The sequence below is a fragment of the Mesoplodon bidens genome, assembly GCF_964165515.1.
Source record: "Mesoplodon bidens genome assembly, chromosome: 10".
Classification (NCBI taxonomy): Eukaryota; Metazoa; Chordata; class Mammalia; order Artiodactyla; family Ziphiidae; genus Mesoplodon; species Mesoplodon bidens.
Window position 1 is genome coordinate 26,381,370 of NC_138172.1, and position 21,385 is coordinate 26,402,754.

At 41.9% G+C, this 21,385-nt stretch overlaps 2 protein-coding genes across 2 annotated transcripts in view; one reads left to right on the top strand and one right to left on the bottom strand.

Moving 5' to 3' along the window:
- The window catches only part of ATXN7 (ataxin 7), a 131,277-nt gene extending 130,826 nt beyond the window's left edge, over positions 1-451 (bottom strand). The window contains exon 1 of the mRNA XM_081246308.1: positions 116-451. The gene's annotated coding sequence lies outside the window, so the exon portion shown is untranslated. The remainder of the gene's footprint in view (positions 1-115) is intronic.
- THOC7 (THO complex subunit 7) lies at positions 377-21,272 on the top strand (the record flags this gene model as incomplete). The annotated part of the gene is given in 9 exon segments (XM_081246320.1): positions 377-406; positions 412-490; positions 14,080-14,197; positions 14,958-15,085; positions 15,381-15,467; positions 18,693-18,750; positions 19,513-19,579; positions 19,666-19,735; positions 20,650-21,272. Coding segments are annotated over 9 exon segments (705 nt in total). The 3' UTR covers positions 20,718-21,272.
- Between the last annotated feature and the right edge of the window lie 113 nt (positions 21,273-21,385).

Consider the following 21,385-nt stretch of genomic DNA (forward strand, 5'->3'; position numbering starts at 1 on the left):
CAGCAGCGGTAGCGGGAAAGGGGCGGCGGGGCCGCGGTCGCCGTCCCCCAGGAGGCGCGGGGGGCTTGGACCCCGCGTAGCCCCCGCCGCCCCGGCGGCGCCCGGGCGAGCTCACCTGGCGTTTGGCGGAGGCCTCCGGGGCGGCCTCTGGGCGTGGGCCGGACGGGGGCAGCGGGGGGCAGGGGGGGCGGCAGAGGCCGGGGCTGCACCGGGGCCGCCGCCACCGCCCGCCTGGCTTCGCCCCACACGCGCCGGCCGCGGCCGCCCCCGGGGAGTTCGGGGAGCGCGCGGAGCGCAGGTCCCGCGGCGGCGGCGGCGGCGCGGCGCGGCTCAGGCGGCGGAGCGGGCGGCCGCGGGCGCCGCCGCCTCCTCCTCCATGGCTGTTTACCCGGCTGCATTGTGGGAGTTTGACCTCCGCCGCCGCCAACCGCCGCCTCGGCTTGCGCCGCCGCCGCCGCCGCCGCGCACGCCATGGGAGCCGTGACTGACGGTGAGGCCCGCTCCCTGCCGCTCCGGCCCGCTCCCCGGGGCCGCGCGGCCTCCCCGGCCCCCGCCGCCGCCTGCCCCGAGACCCCCGGCCTCCCCCGCCGCTTCCGGGAGCCCCTTGGCCTCCCCGATCGGGCCCCTCGGAGACCCGGGCTTTCCCGGCCGCTTCCCCCGAGCCCTTGGGCCTCTCCCCGGAGCCCTCCCCGTCCCCCTCGGAGCCCCGCGAACTCCGCGGCCCGCTCTCCCGAGGCCGCGCGGGGCTTGGGGAGGGTGCGCTGGGAGGATCGTCGAGGGGCCGGGAGCACACGTGGGGGCCCGGGGAGGCCGGCAGCTATGCGCGGGCGGATGGTACCCGGAAGGGGTCCAGGCTGTCGGAGGATGTGGTGAGGGAGCACTGGGTGGGGGTGATGGGGCCCGAGGGGCGGCGAAGGGGAGGAAGGGGTGGAGGCCTTGCAGCCGGGGGTCCGGAGGACCTTTGGAGAGCTGAAAGGGAGTGGGAACTCCGGGGATGGGCCGAGGGTTTCGGGCCAAGTCGGAAAGAAGGGAGTCCCGGGACAATAGTACCAGGGGTGTCAGCGCACAGAGAGTGATACCTGGAGGAGTCCTCTGGACAGACTGGGAAGGTCCCCCAGACCATGGGGTGGATCGCACTGAGGCCTGAGAACTAGCCCTGGCTTGGGGGTAGCGAGAGGGAGCTGGGGACAGTATCTAAAAAGAGTAGATGTGGACGGGGTGGCCGGAGGACAGCCAGGGACTGTGCCTGGGGTATTAAGAGGAGCCAGTATAGGGATGGGGCCACCTACGGTAGATCAGGACACTAGAAGATTCGTTTGTGTGTATGTCTTGGGGAGGATGGTTTGTCTGCTGGAATGGAGTTGGGGGAGGGGCAGGGGCTGGATTTCTGGAAAGTTGTGAGGACAGATTAGGAGGTCCTTCCATGTAAGGAGGGGCCCAGGGGCTGGTCTACAGATTGAGAGCAGAAATAGAGTGACACCTTGGGGAAGGTGGACAAGCATGATGGGCAACTGGAGGGAGAATCTAAGAAGGTATCCAGTTAAGGAGTAAGGAAGTCCTTTGACATTTGGGAAGGGGCGACCTAGGGGTGCAGGGTCTATTTGAAGAAAGAGTGGCCACTAACCTTAGATGCCTATAGAGAGGCCATTTCTGAAGAGTGGGAGGTAGACAGAGTTTCTGCCTTGAAGGACCAGGCCACTGGGGGGAAGAGTAATAGGCCCAAATTTGTGATCATGATGAGGAGTAATGAAGTGAAGTCTCTTCAAGGTCCAGTTAAAACTTCGCTGCATTCCAGTTTCATTTATTCAGTAGATATTTATCCCACCTGGGCTAGGCCTTGGGCTTAACAGCCCAGAACCAACAGGCAAGACCTTTTCCTCCTCTGAGGTCACAGTCTGGTGGGAAAAACACATGAGATAATTAGTTTTCACGGTGGCAAACGTTACTACAGAGGAAGTTCAAGGTTCGGAACTGTAGAAGCATGTAACAAAGATTGCTTATCCATTCTCAGAGATCAGAAAGCCTCCCTGAAAAAGTTCCTCTTAATCCCGTTTTTTGAAGGATAACTAGATGTAGTTGGCTTGGTATGCCAGGTGGAGAACTACTTGTGCAAAGGCCACAAAGCATTGGAAGAACTCAAAGATGGTAAGTATTGGCTAGAAGTTAGAAATTTATGAGCCAGAAATTTTTGAGGGCAATGGGAAACCATTAAAAGTTTTCTTAGCATTGGTGGGATGTTATCAGATTTGCATCAAAAACAACCACCACACTCTACTATGTGAAAAGTGACGAGGGGAAGGGAAAGTGAGGAGTTAAGTAAGTGGCCTCTCTCCTTTCTACCATCTATATAGTATGCTAGTATGTCAAGCATGTTCTAATTATTATCCCCACTTTACAGATGACACTGGGACACAACGAGGTGAAGTAACTTGCCCCAGGTTGCACAGGTAGCAAGTTACAGAGCCTGAGCTCCACATCAAGCAGTCTGGCTCAGAGTTCTTCCTCTTCCCCCTTGTGCATCCTGTCTCTGAGCTACAGCTGCCATGGTCCTAGTGAGAGATGATGGAGGCTGGGACCAAGAGGGACTGCAGAGAAGTAGACAGGCGGGAGAGAAATTTATGAGGTCAAATGTCAGGAGATCGAATGGATATGAGGGGAAGGGCCGAGGACTACCCCTGGTTTCTGATTGGAAACTTCTCTATTCATTGAAGTAGGCAACGGCAGGGGAGAGAGGTTTTGTCAGAAGGGAAATGGAGAGGGAAGATGAGTTCTAGTAAACGCACTGATTGCAGTCAAATGCTCCCTACATCCAAAGAGGCCATCAGAATCCGCACTCTGCCACTTAAAAGCAGTCTGACCGGGCTTCCCTGGTGGCGCAGTGGTTGAGAGTCCGCCTGCCGATGCAGGGGACATGGGTTCGTGCCCCGGTCCGGGAAGATCCCACATGCCGCGGAGCGGCTGGGCCCGTGAGCCATGGCCGCTGAGCCTGCGCGTCCGGAGCCTGTGCTCCACAACGGGAGAGGCCACAACAGTGAGAGGCCCACGTACCACAAAAAAAAAAAAGCAGTCTGACCTTGTGCAGGTTAATTAACCTCTTTGAGCCTCACTTTCATTCCTTGTAAATGGGGATAATAATACAGGCTACCTCATAGGCTGGTTTTGAGAATTAGATGCAGTAAAAGTTGTGAAATGCTTTGCACTGCATCGGGTACATAGTAATGTTCAGTAAATACTATTAAATGTAAGAGTTGGTTTACTTGCCTCTCCTCCACTTTCCTTTGATGAGGACTGTGCCTTCTCCCTCTCTTTTATCTGTGCAGGTTGCCACTCCCTGCCTTTTCTGGCTGGTGACTGCCCATTTATTCTTCAGGACTCACATCAAATATTCTCTGCTCTTAACCAGTTGATCTTTCACCTATTAACCATATTATCTTATGTATATTTCTGCTCTAGCCCTTAATACTTAATTTACTTATATGGCATATTCCAGAAAATATTTAAAGCAGCTCATTATAATGAGAAAACGTTAAAATAAATGGATGAGGAAACAAGGCAAAAAGATCACGACCAGTAAAAACAAGAAGTTAGAAGTGGGGTGATCCTTGTAATCGGGGTCAAATCTGTGTGTTAATTAAAGGTGCAAGTGACTTGTTTCCCTAGCTGTCCATACCAAGAGGCAGGACCTAGGCCATCCTGTGATCTAGTGTTCATGAGAGCAGGAAGGCAACACTAGATAGATACCCAGGACAAGCAGTGGGGTTTTTTTGTTTTGTTTTTTTAAATTTTTTTTAATGTTTTTTTTAAAATTTAAACACTAAAAAATAAGCTTCTCTTTAGGGTCCTCATAAAGAAAAGCCAGTGTCATATCCTTAACCTGTTTTTAGCACTGAGGATCATAAAACTGTTTTTTAGCACATGCCTTACTAGGTCAAAGAAGGCTAAATCACAACTTAGAAAGGCATTCCAAAGCAGATAGACCATGTGGTTTAGGTGAAGAACTCTGCTGGTCTGCCTTACTTCAGAGCAAGGTTTTTTGGCTTTTTTTGTTTTAAGAATTATCTAGACCATAGAGGAAAGGACAAGCCACAACTTCTTTAGGTAATCTTGGTAAACTTGATTTTCCTCAGCTGAGCTTTTGGTAAGAATCAAGCAGGAGTGAGTGATACATAATGTAAATATCTATTACATGCCTCCCAAGCACAGTGCTGGTTATAACAGTAGACTGTATAGAGGAAGGCCCGACTCTCACTTGGGGGAGGGAAGCAACAGCATGCAATCAAGTAAGTAAGATAATTTCTGAGAAAGAGCATAATTTGGTTCTGAGAATGAACTAGATGGAATAAGAGAGAGTAATGGGGGAGGGCTGTGGAGAGTTAGGTTAAAATCAGGTGCTCAGGTGTGACCTCTGATAAGTGATGTTTACGATAAGACCTGAAGGGGTCCGCTGCCACATGAACAGCCAAGGAAAGTATTCCAGATAGAGGCAACAACTAGTGCAAAGGCCTGAGGTGCAGACAAGCTCTGCGCCCTTTAAGGAAGATAGGGAAGGCCACTGGGGCTGGATCCAGGTGGACCAGGACGGGTGGGATACAAAAGGAGGTCAGAGAGCCTTGCAGGCTATGGAAAGGAGATCAGGTTTTCTTCTGTGGGCACTCGGAAGTGATCGGAGGGTTTCAAGCAGAAGAGTTAGTGATACGATACATCTTTTGGGTCATTCTGGGTTGCTGTATAGAGAATGGATTCTAGGAAGGCAAGAATGGAAACAGGGAGGCCAACGAGAAGTACTCCAAGGTGGGCTTGGATTAGGATGATGACATGACAGTCGAGAGGACTGAGGAGTGGGTGGCCTCCATATTTCTATCTTCCTCCTGAAAAGGTCTTGAAGAAGTTCCAATACCTGTCTCTGGAGACTAGAGGAGGGCTGATGTCCTCTTCCAAGTTTGAGTGCCTTGCAAGGTGCTGTGCCTTCATGTAGTCCTTACACCTGGGTTTGCCTATCCAATTGGACTGGGAGCCCTTGGAGGAGAAACTTTATTTCCTGTACAAGGACACATTGGTTAATTGGAGGAACTGCCCTCTTCAAAGGGAAGGAGAGAGACGCTATATTGTTACCTATACTGAACTATAAATATTATCACCAATACCGTTGCCTTTAGATGGACAAGTGGAAGTCCTGGGAAGTTAGTGGCTTACTGTCATATAGCTAGTTATTGGCAAAGCCATTCTCTCTTCTCTGTTGCCACCCCAGCATTCTGGCTAACTGGAAAACAGTTTAGATGTTGTTACTGTTAATTTAAACTATGTTCACAGTTTGTATTTTGTATGTGTTAATTTAAAGGGTGTTAAACAGTGTTAGTACTCTGATAGAAAGCATTTCAGAAGCACTTTTTTCAGTACAGAGAACATTAGGTATATATCTTGATATGCCAGAGCCACAGATGGGAGATGAGAAGGGGGTTGGAGAGCGGGATGTGACCGTACACTCCATTTCATAGAGCATGTTGGTTTTGACAGTGTTTTTTTGTTGTTGTTGTTGTTTATTAAATTAGAAAGTGTCATGCATGGATAATATGCTTGTTAAAACTTGAAATAGTGGTTTTTAACATGGCCATGAACAATATGACAGTAATGGAATGGCACTATGACTTTTCTAATAATGTAATTGTGTATCTATTCCTCTGACTGCAGAGGTGACACTACTCATCTGTAAAAGGAAGATAATAATACATACTTTATAGGGTGTTTTCAAGGATAAAGCGTGATTAATATATGTAAAGCACTTCGAAGTTGAGTGACCATTTAATTGATTGTCCAAACGAGGACACTTTTCAGAGTGAAAGGAAACAAGCAAGAGGTATGGTCATCAAATAAAAGAGTGTACAGGGCTTCTCTGGTGGCGCAGTGGTTGGGGGTCTGCCTGCCGATGCGGGGGACACGGGTTCGTGCCCCGGTCCGGGAAGATCCCACATGCTGCGGAGCGGCTGGGCCCGTGAGCCATGGCCGCTGAGCCTGCGCGTCCGGAGCCTGTGCTCCGCAACGGGAGAGGCCACAACAGTGAGAGGGCCGCGTACCAAAAAAAAAAAAAAAAAAGAGTGTACAAACGCTAAATGTCTGCTGCTGCCGCTATTCCAATCTCAATTGCTGATCCAAAGTTAGATATTTGTGGCCAAGGAGTTTGCTTGGCTTTTTTGTTCACTAGTGCCAATGGATTTGCCCACTTTTTGCCCTCATCTATGGTCCCAGCACAGGGGTTTCTGAAGCAGTTCAAATATAAAATAATACTTCTTTAGCCAAGATAAAAGGTATCTCAAAGCAAGATTGGAGTTTCAACCTTGACTTTATTAGGGCCATACTCTAAACATTTAAATAAATCTAGAGAAAAACAAAGGCCCTCAACATTCATTTTTTTGCTTTTCTTTTTTTAATGTTTAATTTAATTTTGGTTTATGTAATTTACTTTGGTATCAGCAATTTATTTAGACTGGGCCTAAGTGTCTCCCAAGAGATCCATATTTACATGGAAGAATCAAACCATCTGTTTATTCTTTCCACCTGACTTCTTTGTGTCTTAATATTGTTGGCCTTAAAAGTTGTTTTAATGACTTTAAGCTTCTTGAAAGGAGGGGCTAGGTGTTATTTTACCAGGAGGAATCCAACACAATGGGATATATGTAATTCAGCTTAATAACCCATAAGCGATGGTGATCTAGTGATGACTCTTAAGAAGAATCTACACACACGTTGTTTTTACATGGCCTTCGTCTCTCCTCCAGTTAATAGGTCAAGCCAGTTTTCTTTTTTCTTGTTAACACATCATAGATTTATTGAAGAACACTGATGAGAATTTTTAATACAGAAAAAGTGAAGAAAAATACCTCAAAATGACCAATAAGCTCTCTATCCAGATAACGACGGTTGATACTGTGAGGAAGACAAATAATACACGTTAGGAAATTCAAGAAGAAATGTACCAAGCGACAAGTGAAAACCTTCCCCTCTTCACCTTCCACTGCTAATCCCACTCCCCAGAGGTAGTCAGTGTAAGGGGTTTTTTGTGTGCCCTTCCAGAATGGTTTTTAAATGCCATAAAAGGCAAAAAACACCTCTGCGGGCGTCAAACTCCTGAGTTCGAGTCCCAGCTCTCCTCCTTCTTGTGGCATTTAATTTGGACAAGTAACTTTCAGCTCCTTCATTGGTAAATAGGGGTAACATCCACTTTATAGGGCTCTTGTGAGGATAACTTAGCATATTATAAAGCGTTATGTGTATGTTAGTTGGTGTGCTGGTATGCACATATAAAGTTTACACAAATGTTTACATGCTCTTTTGAACTATACTTCCATAATTAATGACACATTTTTGAGTTCTTTTGGAGCTTTTTCTACCTTATTCTTTTGTGATATTCTGTTGTTGTTGTCTTTTAATTAATCTCCTTGTAAACATTTTTTTTTTTTTTTTGCGGTATGCGGGCCTCTCACTTTTGTGGCCTCTCCCGTTGCGGAGCACAGGCTCCGGACGCACAGGCTCAGCGGCCATGGCTCACGGGCCCAGCCACTCTGCGGCATGTGGGATCTTCCCGGATCGGGGCACGAACCCGTGTCCCCTGCATCGGCAGGCGGACTTCCAACCACTGCGCCACCAGGGAAGCCCAACATTTTTTTTTTTTTTTCTGTTTTTTACTCTTACAAATAGTATGACTGGAGATATATGCATAGTTGTCTTCGTACACTTGTGGGAATCATTTCTAGAAGACAGGTCAAGGGTATATGTATTCTTAATTAAAATACATATCGCCTCATTGGTTTCCTAGTAGCTGTTTTTTCCTGTGTAATCTTATCTCCAGTTATCCCTTCCTGTGGTTTTCAGTTTGGATCCAGAATGTTTAGGAACACCAAGAAAAAGCCAGTGGGGTGTTTGTGTGCCTGCAGAATTTCTTGCTAAACTGCCTTCAGAAAGGAAGTGCTGATCCTCACTGTTAGATCACAGAATTGCTATTTCTTGAAAGCAGGTGAGATCGGGAGCTGTGCGGTCTAGCAGGTCGGGCGGGTGGGCTTGATGGTAGCTTAGCCCTAGGAGGAAGTTACATAACAGGTTCTTATCACTGGTTGTCAAGCCTTGACATGTCCCTTAAGTGTTTTGGAACTTGGCTCACCATTATCTTCCAAATTGTTCTTCTCTTTCCTTTTTTCAGTATTTGCTCCAAGAAGGTATGAAAACTTGTTTTGTAATCAAGGTTTTAATAGCCACTTTGAGGGAATAACAATTAGGGGTTTTGAAAGCAGTGTTAGTCTGGGTTTAGGAGAGATTGTCCTTTCCACACTAAAATGAGAAAATTCCTTAGATGGCTGTGTCATCCAACCAGAGGCTTGGACATGGAGAGTTGGTTTAGTGACTGTAAAGCAGTCATTTCTTCCAGCCTGTTTATGGAAAATTGGGCATTAAAATCTAACCCTTTAAAAGGACTTCTTGATGTATTTCTTCTAGGTAGAAAGTGGCGTATAAGACAGGCAAGGGTCTAAAATACATCCCAGTTTTTTGAGTAAATATTTGCTTATCGCCATGCATGTGTCATAACTGATTTGAAAGTGACTTTTGAATGGCAGACATTTTGTAGATATAATTATGGCACACATATAACTGAATCCAGTAGGAAATCTTCCTACGAGCCTAAAATTAGGTGGAAAACCACCACTCTCAGAGCAGATGTTAGGTATTTTGGTTTCAAGGCTTTTCCCAGACGGTTTTGATCCTCGTGGTCAGTTAAGAAAGTAATTGGGACAACTGAGGAATGATGTTGATAACATCACTGAAATCGTTTCTAAGCCATCTTCACCATTTTTACAGGTGGACCAAGGCCCGCCAGGATTAATATTAGCATCCAGATTGCTTACAGAGAGTTTCAGCATGATAATTTATGGAGTCAATGTATATAGTAAACAGAACATGTTTAGGTGTGTTCAATCTAGAGCTAATTGAGGAGGTACCATTAAAAATAACAATGCTGGTATCACACACGCTGGGAACCATCAGCAGCTGGCCATCTTTAAATTTAAAAAGAACAGAGGCTGTTTTCAAACTGGCAACTTACCCTTTGGTTTTATTTTGTTGCTGTTGGAGCTGTGCTCTGTACTCTATGTATGTTATTTCAGTCATCCTCATCCCCAGAGAATTTCCTAGGCAGCAACTGCCTATGCAGTTTAAGCTAGAAATATCATGACCTTACAGTACAAAGTTTGAGACAAGCAAATTTGTGAGAAATCATAACTGGACAAAACTTTGTATGCATAATATATATCTACCTGGGTATATAGATGTATCTATAGATATATCTCCAACATGTACTCGCTTTTTAACATTAAGTTGTGAATTAAATTTAACATGAAGATAAGAATAACTTTTTTTTCCCTTTTTTTCTTTCCTACAATGAACAGGCATCATGCTTCTCTGTACACTTTTATTTCCATAAAGTTTCACAGCAGTCCTATGAAGTGGATAGTTTTATTCCCAGTTTTACAGGTGAAGTTAAAAGTTGGTCACAAACACAAAGTAAACACTGTGGACTAACCAGAACGTTGGACCCAGGTTTTGACTTCTGGCCCAGGGTCTGGCTGTGAAGAAATGCTCTGTAGACAAGAGGGATAGGACTGAAGTAGGAGAAAGACCCGTGAATGCCTGGACAGCGAATCCCCCGTTTCACCAGAACTCATCAGACTGCACTCCTCCTCGTGCCGGCCAGTGTTGGCCCTGGCCCCTGCCTTTCGTAATTTGCCTACCGGGACCTGCGATTCTAATCTCTGCTTTAATTCATGGCATTTTAGCTCATACTGCATATGCTTTGGTAGCCTCCTAGATGCTTCACAGCTGCGTTCCATTTTGTACACTCTGCCCTCAACTTGATCCTCCTAGAAAGTCCAGCCATGAATCTTCAGCAACTCCAACTTGTTGCCTTCCAGAGAGGTCCAAGTCTACCAGGATGGCATTTACTAGTGTGGACTCCCATAATCTGACCTCTAACTGCCTTTATGAACTTGGGTCTCGGTGATATCTGTCTTCACACACATCCAGCCCCCCTGTTGTCCTAGAGTACTCACAGCCAGATCCAGCCTTGCATTCCACACCTCTGCCTTAGCTCACAGCTTTCTCCCTGCCTGCCGGGGGTGGGGATGGGGAGTAGGGAAACAACTTTAGCTTGCTTTCTTCGTTTCTAACACTTCTATTGAGGTATAACTGATATACAAAGAACTACACATACTGTGTACAATTTGATGCATTTGGGCATATACAAACACCTATGATACCATCACCACAATTATAGCTTGCTTTTTCAAACAACAGCTAACAGATTTTGAGTACCTATATGGTTCAAAAAACAAATAATATAAAAAATATTTCCCCATCTTCCAGCCTGTCCTCCAGCTCCCCACCTGATACTGCCCCAATTCCTTGATAACCCCTTTTATTAGCTTCTTGTATAGCATTCCAGGATATCTATGTGAATATAAACACAGGAATATATATTCTTATTTCCCCCCATTTCTATATGAAAAGAAACATGCCATAAATATGATTCTTCACCTTACTCTTTTAACAAGTTGTATTAAGTGGTCTCTCTTTCCCAGTACACAGATGTTTCCTCATTCTTTGTTTTTTATCGCTTCTTAGTATTCCATCATATTCTTATGTCGAAATTTATCTAACCCCCTGTTGATGAACATGTCATATTGCATATAGGCAAGTATATCTAGGATTTTTGGGTCAAAGAGTACATATTATTTGAAATTTCGATAGATACTATTAAAATGCCTTTTGGCTTTTTTGACTGATGATTTTCAAGTATCAAAAGAGCAGCTCAAAATCCTCTTTCCCTGTTCCCCCCAAGCTAAGGGAAGCTCTCCTCTTAATCTCCTGCTGTGTGTCTGTCACTCATTTAACAATCACAGCCTCCTCTGTGTGTGTGTGTATTCATATGGGTGTTACTTCTCCAACTAGAGTGAAGGAGCTCAGGTCTTTATTTCATGTCCTCAGAACTTAGTCCGGTACCTATGGACACATCTGCTCATTGATCAAATATTCATGTCTTTTGTACAATTAGGGAAATCTCTGCTATGGACCTGAAAATAAGATGGTTGCTGCTAGTCCTTGTTAGTGTTTTATTGAGACAAACTCTTTGGAGGGCAGATGGTCCCAGGCAGGCACCACAAATCCAACTTAAAAATCTTTATTGAGTATCAGAAATGTAAAGACACAGTGTGAGAGGCTGGAGAGCAAACAGAATGAAGAAGACATAGAATGGGCCCTGACTAACCTTTTTCCCAAGTTTATTTGGCCTGTACAAGGCTTTAAACATTTTTCAAAAATTTCTGTAATTAGGATATTACATACATATATAAAAAGTGCGCAGATCTTAAGTATGCAGCTGAAAAGATCACAAAATGTATTTGAAACATTTTTAGTTAGTCACCAAACTTTAAAAATCTCTTGAAAAGCCAGCTCTGGTACTAGCTTCCCCCCTTTATGTACTTACTCCTCAATTTCCTTACTCCCTATTCCCTGAATTCACTTACATTTGAAATCCCTGGTCCTCAATAAAGTAGGCTGCCTGGGTATCTGAGAGGAAAATGGGGTTCCTTGGGGGCTTGGAAGATTAGAGATAAGAAGATCAAAAAGAAACTAAACAGCCTCAATTGACCACTGGATTGCTCACCCACTGAATGTTTACTTTTAACAAAGTTAAAACATTCGTGATTTTAGAAAATCAATTTCATTTTCTGCATTTTAATCTCTTCAAGGACTGTGTTTTGTCCTTAGTCTCCTCAAATAACATTGTTGGTGGTTAAATAAGGAAAGCATTAGTTTATATTTTAAAGTGTAAAATTGAAACACTTGATGAATCTGTAGCTTGAGCCATTTGTCAAAGCCATGACTCTGAGAACAATACCTAATTCTAAAAATGTTTATCTGATGTCACAGAATAGATTTTAAAACTGGAGCCATCTGCCTTCCAAAGTTTATCTCTGTTGCACCTGCGCTCAGAAATACTTCTGCCTACACACAGGAACTATTGTTTAAAGATTTTGTTGTATTCATCCTGCAGGCTCTCCAGGAATTATTCACACGTTAAAAATTATTTTTTTTAGACGCACGCACATGGTAAAAAACAAATCCTACAAAGTCATATAAAAATTAAATCCCTTCTCATCCTGTATCTGTAATCCCTCTCACCAGAAGCAGCCACTGTTACCAGTTTCTTGTGGATTCTTCCAAAGATATTCTCTGAATACACAAACACATATATGTGATGGGCGCACATATACACACATGGCCTCCCCCTTTTCTACACAAATGGCAGCAAACTGTGTGTTTCTCTGCACCTGTTTTGTTTTCATTTTATTTAACATATCTAAGATTTTTTTGATATCCGTATATACATCCACACTATTCTTTTGGCTGCATATTATTACATTTAATGAATGTTTCCTAATTTATCCAGTCTCTTACTGGTGAATGTTTAGGTTTGCAATCTTTCTACCACAAGCAGCACTGTTAAGAACGTCCCTTTACATTTATCTTTGTGCATGGGTGCACATGTATCTATAGGATGAATTCCTAGAACTGGAATAATGGGGTCAGAAAGGTATGTGCGTTTTGAATATTGTCTTATTGGTCAGCTGCCCTGCAAAGAGTGTACCAGTTTGCATTCCATCAGTGTGCGTGCGATTTCTCAACACCTTTGCCATCACTGATTAAGTGCGATTTCTCAACACCTTTGCCATCACTGATTATCAGGTCTTTGATCTTTGTCAATACGATAGATGAAAGTGATACCTTATTGTGGTTTCAATTTGCGTTTCTCTTGTTATGATCCAGCATTATTTTGTCCAGGAAGAACACTAGGTCAGGGCTGCCAGGCAGACCCTTTGGGGCCCCACCTGTTACTCATCATTATCATCTGCACTGCTTTTCTATTCCTTTTTCTCTTTTTTCTTTTCCTTGGAACAAAAGTGAGACAGACTTATTTAAAAAAAAAGTCCTCATGGGGAAGGAAAGAAACATTACAGATATAATAACTAAATTACACTTTTGGGGGGACTAACCTGGTGGTGCAGTGGTTAAGAATCTGCCTGCCAATGCAGGGGACATAGGTTCAGAGCCCTGGTCCGGGAAGATCCCACATGCCACGGAGCAACTAAGCCCGTGCGCCACAACTACTGAACCTGCGCGCTATAGCCCGTGTGCCATAAGTACTGAAGCCCACACGCCTAGAGCCTGTGCTCCGCAACAAGAGAAGCCACCGCAATGAGAAGCCCGCGCGCCGCAACCAAGAGTAGCCCCCGCTCGCCACAGCTAGAGAAAGCCCTTGTGCAGCAACGAAGACCCAACGCAGCCAAAAATGAATAAATAAAATAAATTTATTTTAAAAATTACACTTAAAAAAAAAAAAAAACAGGGCTTCCCTGGTGGCGCAGTGGTTGAGAGTCCGCCTGCCGATGCAGGGGACACGGGTTCCTGTCCCGGTCCGGGAAGATCCCACATGCCGCGCAGCGGCTGGGCCCGTGAGCCCTGGCCGCTGAGCCTGCGCATCCGGAGCCTGTGCTCCACAACGGGAGAGGCCACAACAGTGAGAGGCCCGTGGTAAACCTATTCCTTTTTCTCTGACCCATCTCATTCTCTTTTCCTATTCTGCCACTACATCTTTTAAATCTTCTTTTCTTTCTTTTCCTTTTACCAGTACCTCACACCTAGTCAGAGACATGAATGCTTTAGACTTCCTTCTGTCTGAACAGGTTTTTCAAAAAAAAGTTCTCCGAGAATTATTGGCTTATTTCCCTGGTAGTACCTGAAAATTATCTCTACTCAACAATCCGGCAGTAGAATGCCAGTTCTGTGAGGGCAAGGCTTTTTTCTGCTATAACCCTAGCCCCTAAAACAGTGCCTGACACAAACACTTAATAACTTTCCATATATATATATATATAAATTTTCTTTTGGATTAATGAATAAGTAATGGTATTGGTTATTTCCCCCGAAAGTTAACAAGAGCCAGACAGTCATTTTAATTCACATTGTTCTTTCCTCCAGACGAAGTCATACGGAAGCGTCTCCTAATTGATGGAGATGGTGCTGGAGATGATCGGAGAATTAATCTGCTAGTGAAAAGTTTCATTAAATGGTGCAACTCTGGATCTCAGGAAGAGGGGTATTTCATTTTGCTGTTGTTTCTATACTACTGTCCTGGTGTGAATTTTTTAGACCATATATACAGTCCTGTTAATATTTCAAATTTTCACTCACCTTAAATGTCCAATGGAGTCAACTCGGTTAATCCAGAGTAGACTTTTCTGGCCTTCTCTTCATTGGCCTGCTTTATGTTCATTAAAATGTGCAGAAGGCATAGTGGTAAGAAATGAAGGTGAAATTCAGACTCATTCCTTTGGTCACTTTTAAAAGCAGATAAGTGTTTAGTAAGACAAAATATCTAAATGAAATTTTCTCTTTTTAACATACTAATAAAAGTTGCTGCAAGGTTTTATATTTTTGATAATTTTTTTAACTTAAAATTTTTTTCAGCATTTGAACTAGCTTTTCACATAGATAAATAATTGTATAGAGTGAAAAAATTATGGGAACAGAATTGTGAAGATAAAAACCATCTTAATCAAAACATTTTAAAAAGGATTTTAAACAAAATTCAACAAATAGTTGTTTGAATTAAGCTTATATTGCTAAGATCTACAGTCCCATCTTTGCATTTGTAACTGATACAGTTTATAAATTCAAGTAAACCACATTTGGAAAAAGAAAACATAAGGGACAGATATTCTAAATTTTTTTTAAATAAAGAAAATTATTCTCTCAGAACCTGGTATAATTTACTTGGCAAATCTGTGCCTGCATTATAATACTTCAACTGGAAATCCACAAAAATCTTTTTTCTTTTTCTCTCTTTTTTTTGTTAGTTACAGCCAGTACCAACGTATGCTGAGCACACTGTCCCAATGTGAATTTTCAATGGGCAAAACTTTGCTGGTATATGATATGAATCTCAGAGAAATGGAAAATTATGAAAAAATTTACAAAGAAATAGGTAAGGAAACTTAATTGTTGTTTCTATCTGTAATTGTAATTTTTATGGTCTAAGGGAAATAATATCTGCTAACATTTTTCTTTGGTTAGTGGTAAAATAATAACAATAACAACATTAAGTGAAAGAATGTATTCTAAAATGATAATGTAATACTTCGGGTTACAGCTATTTTTTAAATGCCAGCATCTATTTTATTAGCAATGAAACTTAATTTAAAAACATATTTTTAAATTGAAAATGCGGGAAGATTATACATGTTGTTATAACTATCTTAAAAAAAATAACCTTTTATTAGAATGTAGCATTGCTGGAGCACATGAAAAAATTGCTGAGTGCAAAAAGCAAATTCTTCAAGCAAAACGAATACGAAAAAATCGCCAAGGTAAGGGTTTTGTGGGATTTAGTGTGCAAATACTTTATTACTGATTAGTATTTTCATGCAGTTTTTAACATTGTGAGGGGAAACCTTCAGCTAGAATCAACCTGAATTATAAAAAAGAATTAGGAGTCAAACTTAATTCTTTAAAACTATATTATTCTTTAAAATAGCAGAGAAGGAAGGTCATGCTGAAAAAAAAATTTGTTGTTGTTGGACTGTATTGGTTAAACAAGTATTTCTTTTATTTTTATTTATTTATTTATTTTTTTAACTGTACTCAGATCCCTTTGCCTAAATAGTGTTATGGTTAATGAGCAAAGGTAATTTATTTAGGGTTTTGTTTGGGGTTTTTTTGTTTGTTTAATGGAACTACTTTCAAAAAACAGAAAAGAATTTAAGCCCAGTGAATTTTTTTATATATATAAATTTATTTATGGCTGCGTTGGGTCTTAGCTGTTGCACCTGGGCTTCTCCTTGTGGTGGCTCCTCTTGTTGCGGAGCACGGGCTCTAGGCGCACGGGGGTTGTGGTGCACCAGGGCATGTGGGATCTTCCCGGACCAGGGCTGGAACCCGTGTCTCCTGCATTGGCAGGCGGATTCTTAACCACTGTGCCACCAGGGAAGTCCATAAGCCCAGTGAATTTTTATTAAGCACAATGCAAGCAAACATTTACAAGCTGCCTAAATTTCTAATAAGAGGAAAGATAAAGCTTAGTTTTGTTCTGATCTCTTGTTTTTATTTAGCGTCTATTTTAGTCCATAATAACTATTTCAAAATAATTTTAATGGCAGGGGCATTGTTCCTCCTATAATGTAAATTGAAAGAAAGATAAAAAAATATAATGTGTAGTCACAATTGTGACATATAAATGCAAAACTAGAAGTATATAGAGAATGTTAATGGTTATTTTGGAGTTGTGGGGGTTTTATGACTTAGGGGGTTTTTGTGGGTTTTTTTCTTTTTTTTACACTGTAATCCAAAAAATTTTTTATTAAAAATCACACTTATGGGCTTCCCTGGTGGCGCAGTGGTTGAGAGTCCGCCTGCTGATGCAGGGGACACGGGTTCGTGCCCCGGTCCGGGAAGATCCCACATGCCACGGAGCAGCTGGGCCCGTGAGCCATGGCCGCTGAGCCTGCGCGTCCGGAGCCTGTGCTCCGCAACAGGAGAGGCCACAACAGTGAGAGGCCCGCGTACAGAAAAAAAAAAAAAAAAATCACACTTATAGCGAATTAATACACTGATTGCCAAAACAATGACTTTTACTTTTTTTTTCGCATTTTTTAAGTTTGTTTTTTTCTTTAACATCTTTATTGGAGTATAATTGCTTTACAATGGTGTGTTAGTTTCTGCTTTATAACAAAGCGAATCAGCTATACATATACATATATCCCCATATCTCCACCATCTTGCATCTGCCTCCCGCCCTCCATGCCACCCCTCTAGGTGGTCACAAAGCACCGAGCTGATCTCCCTGTGCTATGTGGCTGCTTCCCACTAGCTACCTATTTTACATTTGGTAGTGTATATATGTCCATGCCAGTCTCTCACTCCGTCCCAGCTTACCCTTCCCCCTCCCTGTGTCCTTGAATCCATTCTTTACATCTGCCTCTTTATTCCTGTCCTGACCCTAGGTTTTTCAGAACCTTTTTTTTTTTAGATTCCATATATATGTGCTAGCATACGGTATTTGTTTTTCTCTTTCTGACTTACTTCACTCTGTATGACAGACTCTAGGGCCATCCACCTCACTACAAATAACTCAGTTTTCTTTCTTTTTATGGCTGAGTAATATTCCATTGTATATATGTGCCACATCTTCTTTATCCATTCATCTGTCGATGGACACTTAGGTTGCTTCCATATCCTGGCTGTTGTAAATAGAGCTGCAGTGAACATTGTGGTACATGAACCTTTTTTTTTTTAAATTAATTAATTTATTTTTTGGCTATGTTGGGTCTTCGTTTCTGTACGAGGGCTTTCTCTAGTTGTGGCAAGCGGGGGCCACTTTTCATCGCGGTGCACAGGCCTCTCACTATCGCGGCCTCTCCTGCTGCAGAGCACAGGCTTCCAGACACGCAGGCTCAGCAGCTGTGGCTCACGGGCCCAGTTGCTCCGCGGAACGTGGGATCTTCCCAGACCAGGGCTCGAACCCATGTCCCCTGCATTGGCAGGCAGATTCTCAACCACTGCGCCACCAGGGAAGCCCTGTGGTACATGACTCTTGAATTTTACTTTTTAATGAGCTAATTAAGATATTTAATTCCTAATTCCTTATTTTTATTTTTTTTATTCTTTTTCTGCGGTATGCGGGCCCCTCACTGTTGTGGCCTCTCCCGTTCCGGAGCACAGGCTCTGGATGCGCAGGCTCAGCGGCCATGGCTCAAGGGCCCAGCCGCTCCGCGGCATGTGGGATCTTCCCGGACCGGGGCACAAACCCGTGTCCCCTGCATCGGCAGGCAGACTCTCAACCACTGCGCCACCGTGGAAAACCCCTAATTCCTTATTTTTAAAAGGTGGTTTGTGAATTCAGTCTAAAATGCATGTGGTCAGGTTGCAGTGGCCAATTTAGAGCAGGATATACCAACTTACTTAAGAATTAATGTCAATTTACAGTATTTTTATTGATTAAAGAGACCTTTAAATAAATGTGCCACATATCATTTCATAGGAAAACTTAACAGGAGTTACATGACTTATCTTGGAGTTCTCAGTGGAGCAGAAACAAAGTTCCTGAACTATAAATCATTTCTAAGTTTATGAGATCTTTACCTTTGAAATGAGTGAGAAGTATAATTTTCTGTTGTCTAAGATCTGAAATTAATGGTAGGAGATAGATATATAGATATATAGATATATACACCTTGCTGATCTTCTATTTGCTGGGCAAATAGGGAATAAGATCCTCTTCAGAATCAGTTCACTTGATGATCAATAATGACTTAAGTTCACTTACGTTTATGCTAGCCTCTTGTATTCTGCCCAGGCATAGGTAAATGGAAAAACAGAGTGGAGGTAAAATCCTTGTTTGGAATACTGTTGAAGTCATGTATCCTTGAAATTATAATTCGATCAAGAGAAACTGACGATACTCTGTCCATCCTTCGGTGTTTCCACTTCTTTATGTACTAAGAAAGTGAATAGGAGAGACCTGTGATGTTAGACATTTTGGTTTGATAACAAGTTTCAAAAAACCTTATTTTAGTAAACATTTTTATATCTTTCAGAATATGATGCATTGGCAAAAGTGATCCAGCGTCATCCAGACAGGCATGAGACATTAAAGTAAGTTCAGAGTTTTACTCTTAAAGGAACTAATCTTTATACGTAAATGTTTACATACTAGTCTATGCATTCCATTTTTGTGGGAGTACATCATCAAAAGGAGGAGCCCGATCTTCAATAAAAAGAATTAACTAGATAAACACTTTTTAAACACAGATCTCAAAAACAATTAGTGAAAGGAAAACAGAAGACATATACAATGAATTTTAAATTATTCCTAAGTTTCGGAAATACATACAGAATAATAACCATTTATAAAAGTTAGGGCTCCCCAAATATTATATACTTATACTGTATATTATTTAGAGATACAAATATATGTGTAAAAAAGGATTAGAATGATATAGTGACTGCCTGAATGGGGAGTAGAGGAGGAGAAAAAGGCCCGGTTCAGAGGGCCAGGGGTAAAGGTCAAAGGCTATTTCAAGTTAATCTGCAATTTACCAAAAAAAAAAAAAAAAAACAGACTTGAAATAAGTATGACAAAATGTTAAAAGTTACCAACTCTTGGGGTTTGATATCCTATTATCAAGTTTTTCTATACTTTAAAAGTTACCTAAAATTTAATTTTAATGAAAATTAGTGCATATTTAGAAGTTAAGAAATCACCCTTAGTTTTAAGAGTCTCATCATAATGGAGTATTATAACTCCTTATCTTTTATTTTTAAAATAAATACTATTTAGTAACTAAAAAGTTAGATATTAATTATGAATTCTGTTCCCCCAATTAGCAAAATATAACACTATTTTATTTTTTTCAGGGAACTAGAGGCTCTGGGAAAAGAATTAGAGCATCTTTCACATATTAAAGAAAGTGTTGAAGATAAGGTATTTGCATGTGATATATGTTAGCCTTTGTGTTCTGTATAGGTTTATGGATCAATGTGTATTAATTTTTTTTCTTATTAACACAGCTAGAATTGAGAAGGAAACAGTTTCACGTTCTTCTCAGTACCATCCATGAACTTCAGCAAACACTGGAAAGTAAGTAACAAGAGTCGCAAAATGAATGTCTGTGAAGATTTTTAAATGATCAGAGGCACGTCTTCTAAAATATACATTTTAAAGAGAGTGCACCTTCAGTTTCAGAACAGGAGTATAGCTGGATGACATTAGAAGGTACTCATGTTGTTCACCTTTCTGATTATATGCGGAAAAGCCTGAATAGGTATGATTTGAATACCTGTCTAGTGGTTTGTAAATTAAGAGAAATTTAAGGGGCTTTCCAGGTGGCGCAGTGGTTAAGAGTCCGCCTGCTGATGCAGGGGACACGGGTTCGTGCCCCGCTCCGGGAAGATCCCACATACCGTGGAGCGGCTGGGCCCGTGAGCCATGGCCGCTGAGCCTGCGCGTCTGGAGCCTGTGCTCCACAACAGTGAGAGGCCCGCGTACTGCAAAAAAAAAAAAAAAAAAAAAGAGAAATTTAAGCATGATAGATTTGGAACTGTTCTTGGTTTACTGTAGTACATTGCTATAAAGTAACAATTCAGGACCCAGGCAGGCAACAAGTGAAATAATCAATGCATAAATACATTTGCATTCTCAATGAACTAGGTGCTTTGGGGACCAGGGGACTTGCTCTTTGTATTGACTAAAGCCAATTTTTGTGTTTTCTGATCTTCTGATTGTTTGCAAAGAAGCCTAAGACCTAGATTTTTTTTTTTAAGTGAAGTCTATCACATAAATTTTGCATTTTGATTCAACTAATAACAACAACCAAAACAGGACTTTTAAAACCAAACCCAGTTGTGTGGGTCAATTACAGTCATAGGCGGCCATTTTGCCATTTTTGCTTTAAATATATTCGCTAATAAAGGATAAAAGTGTTTTCATGTATTCATTAAACATATAATTTAAGCAAATTTGATTAAAGTTTTATGTTTCTTTCTCAACTGCAGATGATGAAAAGCTCTCAGAGGTAGAAGAAGCTCAAGAAACAAGCATGGAAACTGATCCTAAACCATAGACCAACTAATCACTCACCATTCCCAAGAATACTGAAGTAGCAACATGATCTTAGTGTGTTCAGAATTTGTTGTGCTCTTGAGACATTTAAAGTTTTGGCAGTGAACTACGTTGCTTTTAAATTTTAATGCACAGTTCATTCATATTTCTTCACACAAAGGGAGATGACTTCATTATATATTTGTTTTTATTGAAATGCCTTTTTTATACTTAAAAGATAGGAAGCAACATCCAAAAATGACTAATGAAATGTTTTCAAGCCAGATATGTTAGTGCTCATTGGTATTCTAGGTAGTTTTTAACTGGTAACATTGATTTGCTCACAAAATAAGTGGAAGATAGTGAGAAGGTGGCATTTCTAGGATGTACCTGAGAAAATTAGTCAATTTCTGGAAATCGTTACCACTTTTGAAAATGAAGTCCATGAATAGGCTCTCAGGAGGGCTGTGAACTTATGAAATTATGTACAAAATGTTTGTGGTGTATGCTTATTGTGGGAGAGGTTCCATGATATTAAGAATCACTGATATCAGAGAAAGTAAATCGATATGCAAAACTTTCTAGATCTCTGTCCTTAATACTTGAGCAATGTGGTTTTTAAATGTTTTGTTGAAATGTTTTCTCTCTATCATTTTGTTCTGTAGGAGTCATTTTCAAGAGTCTTGCAAA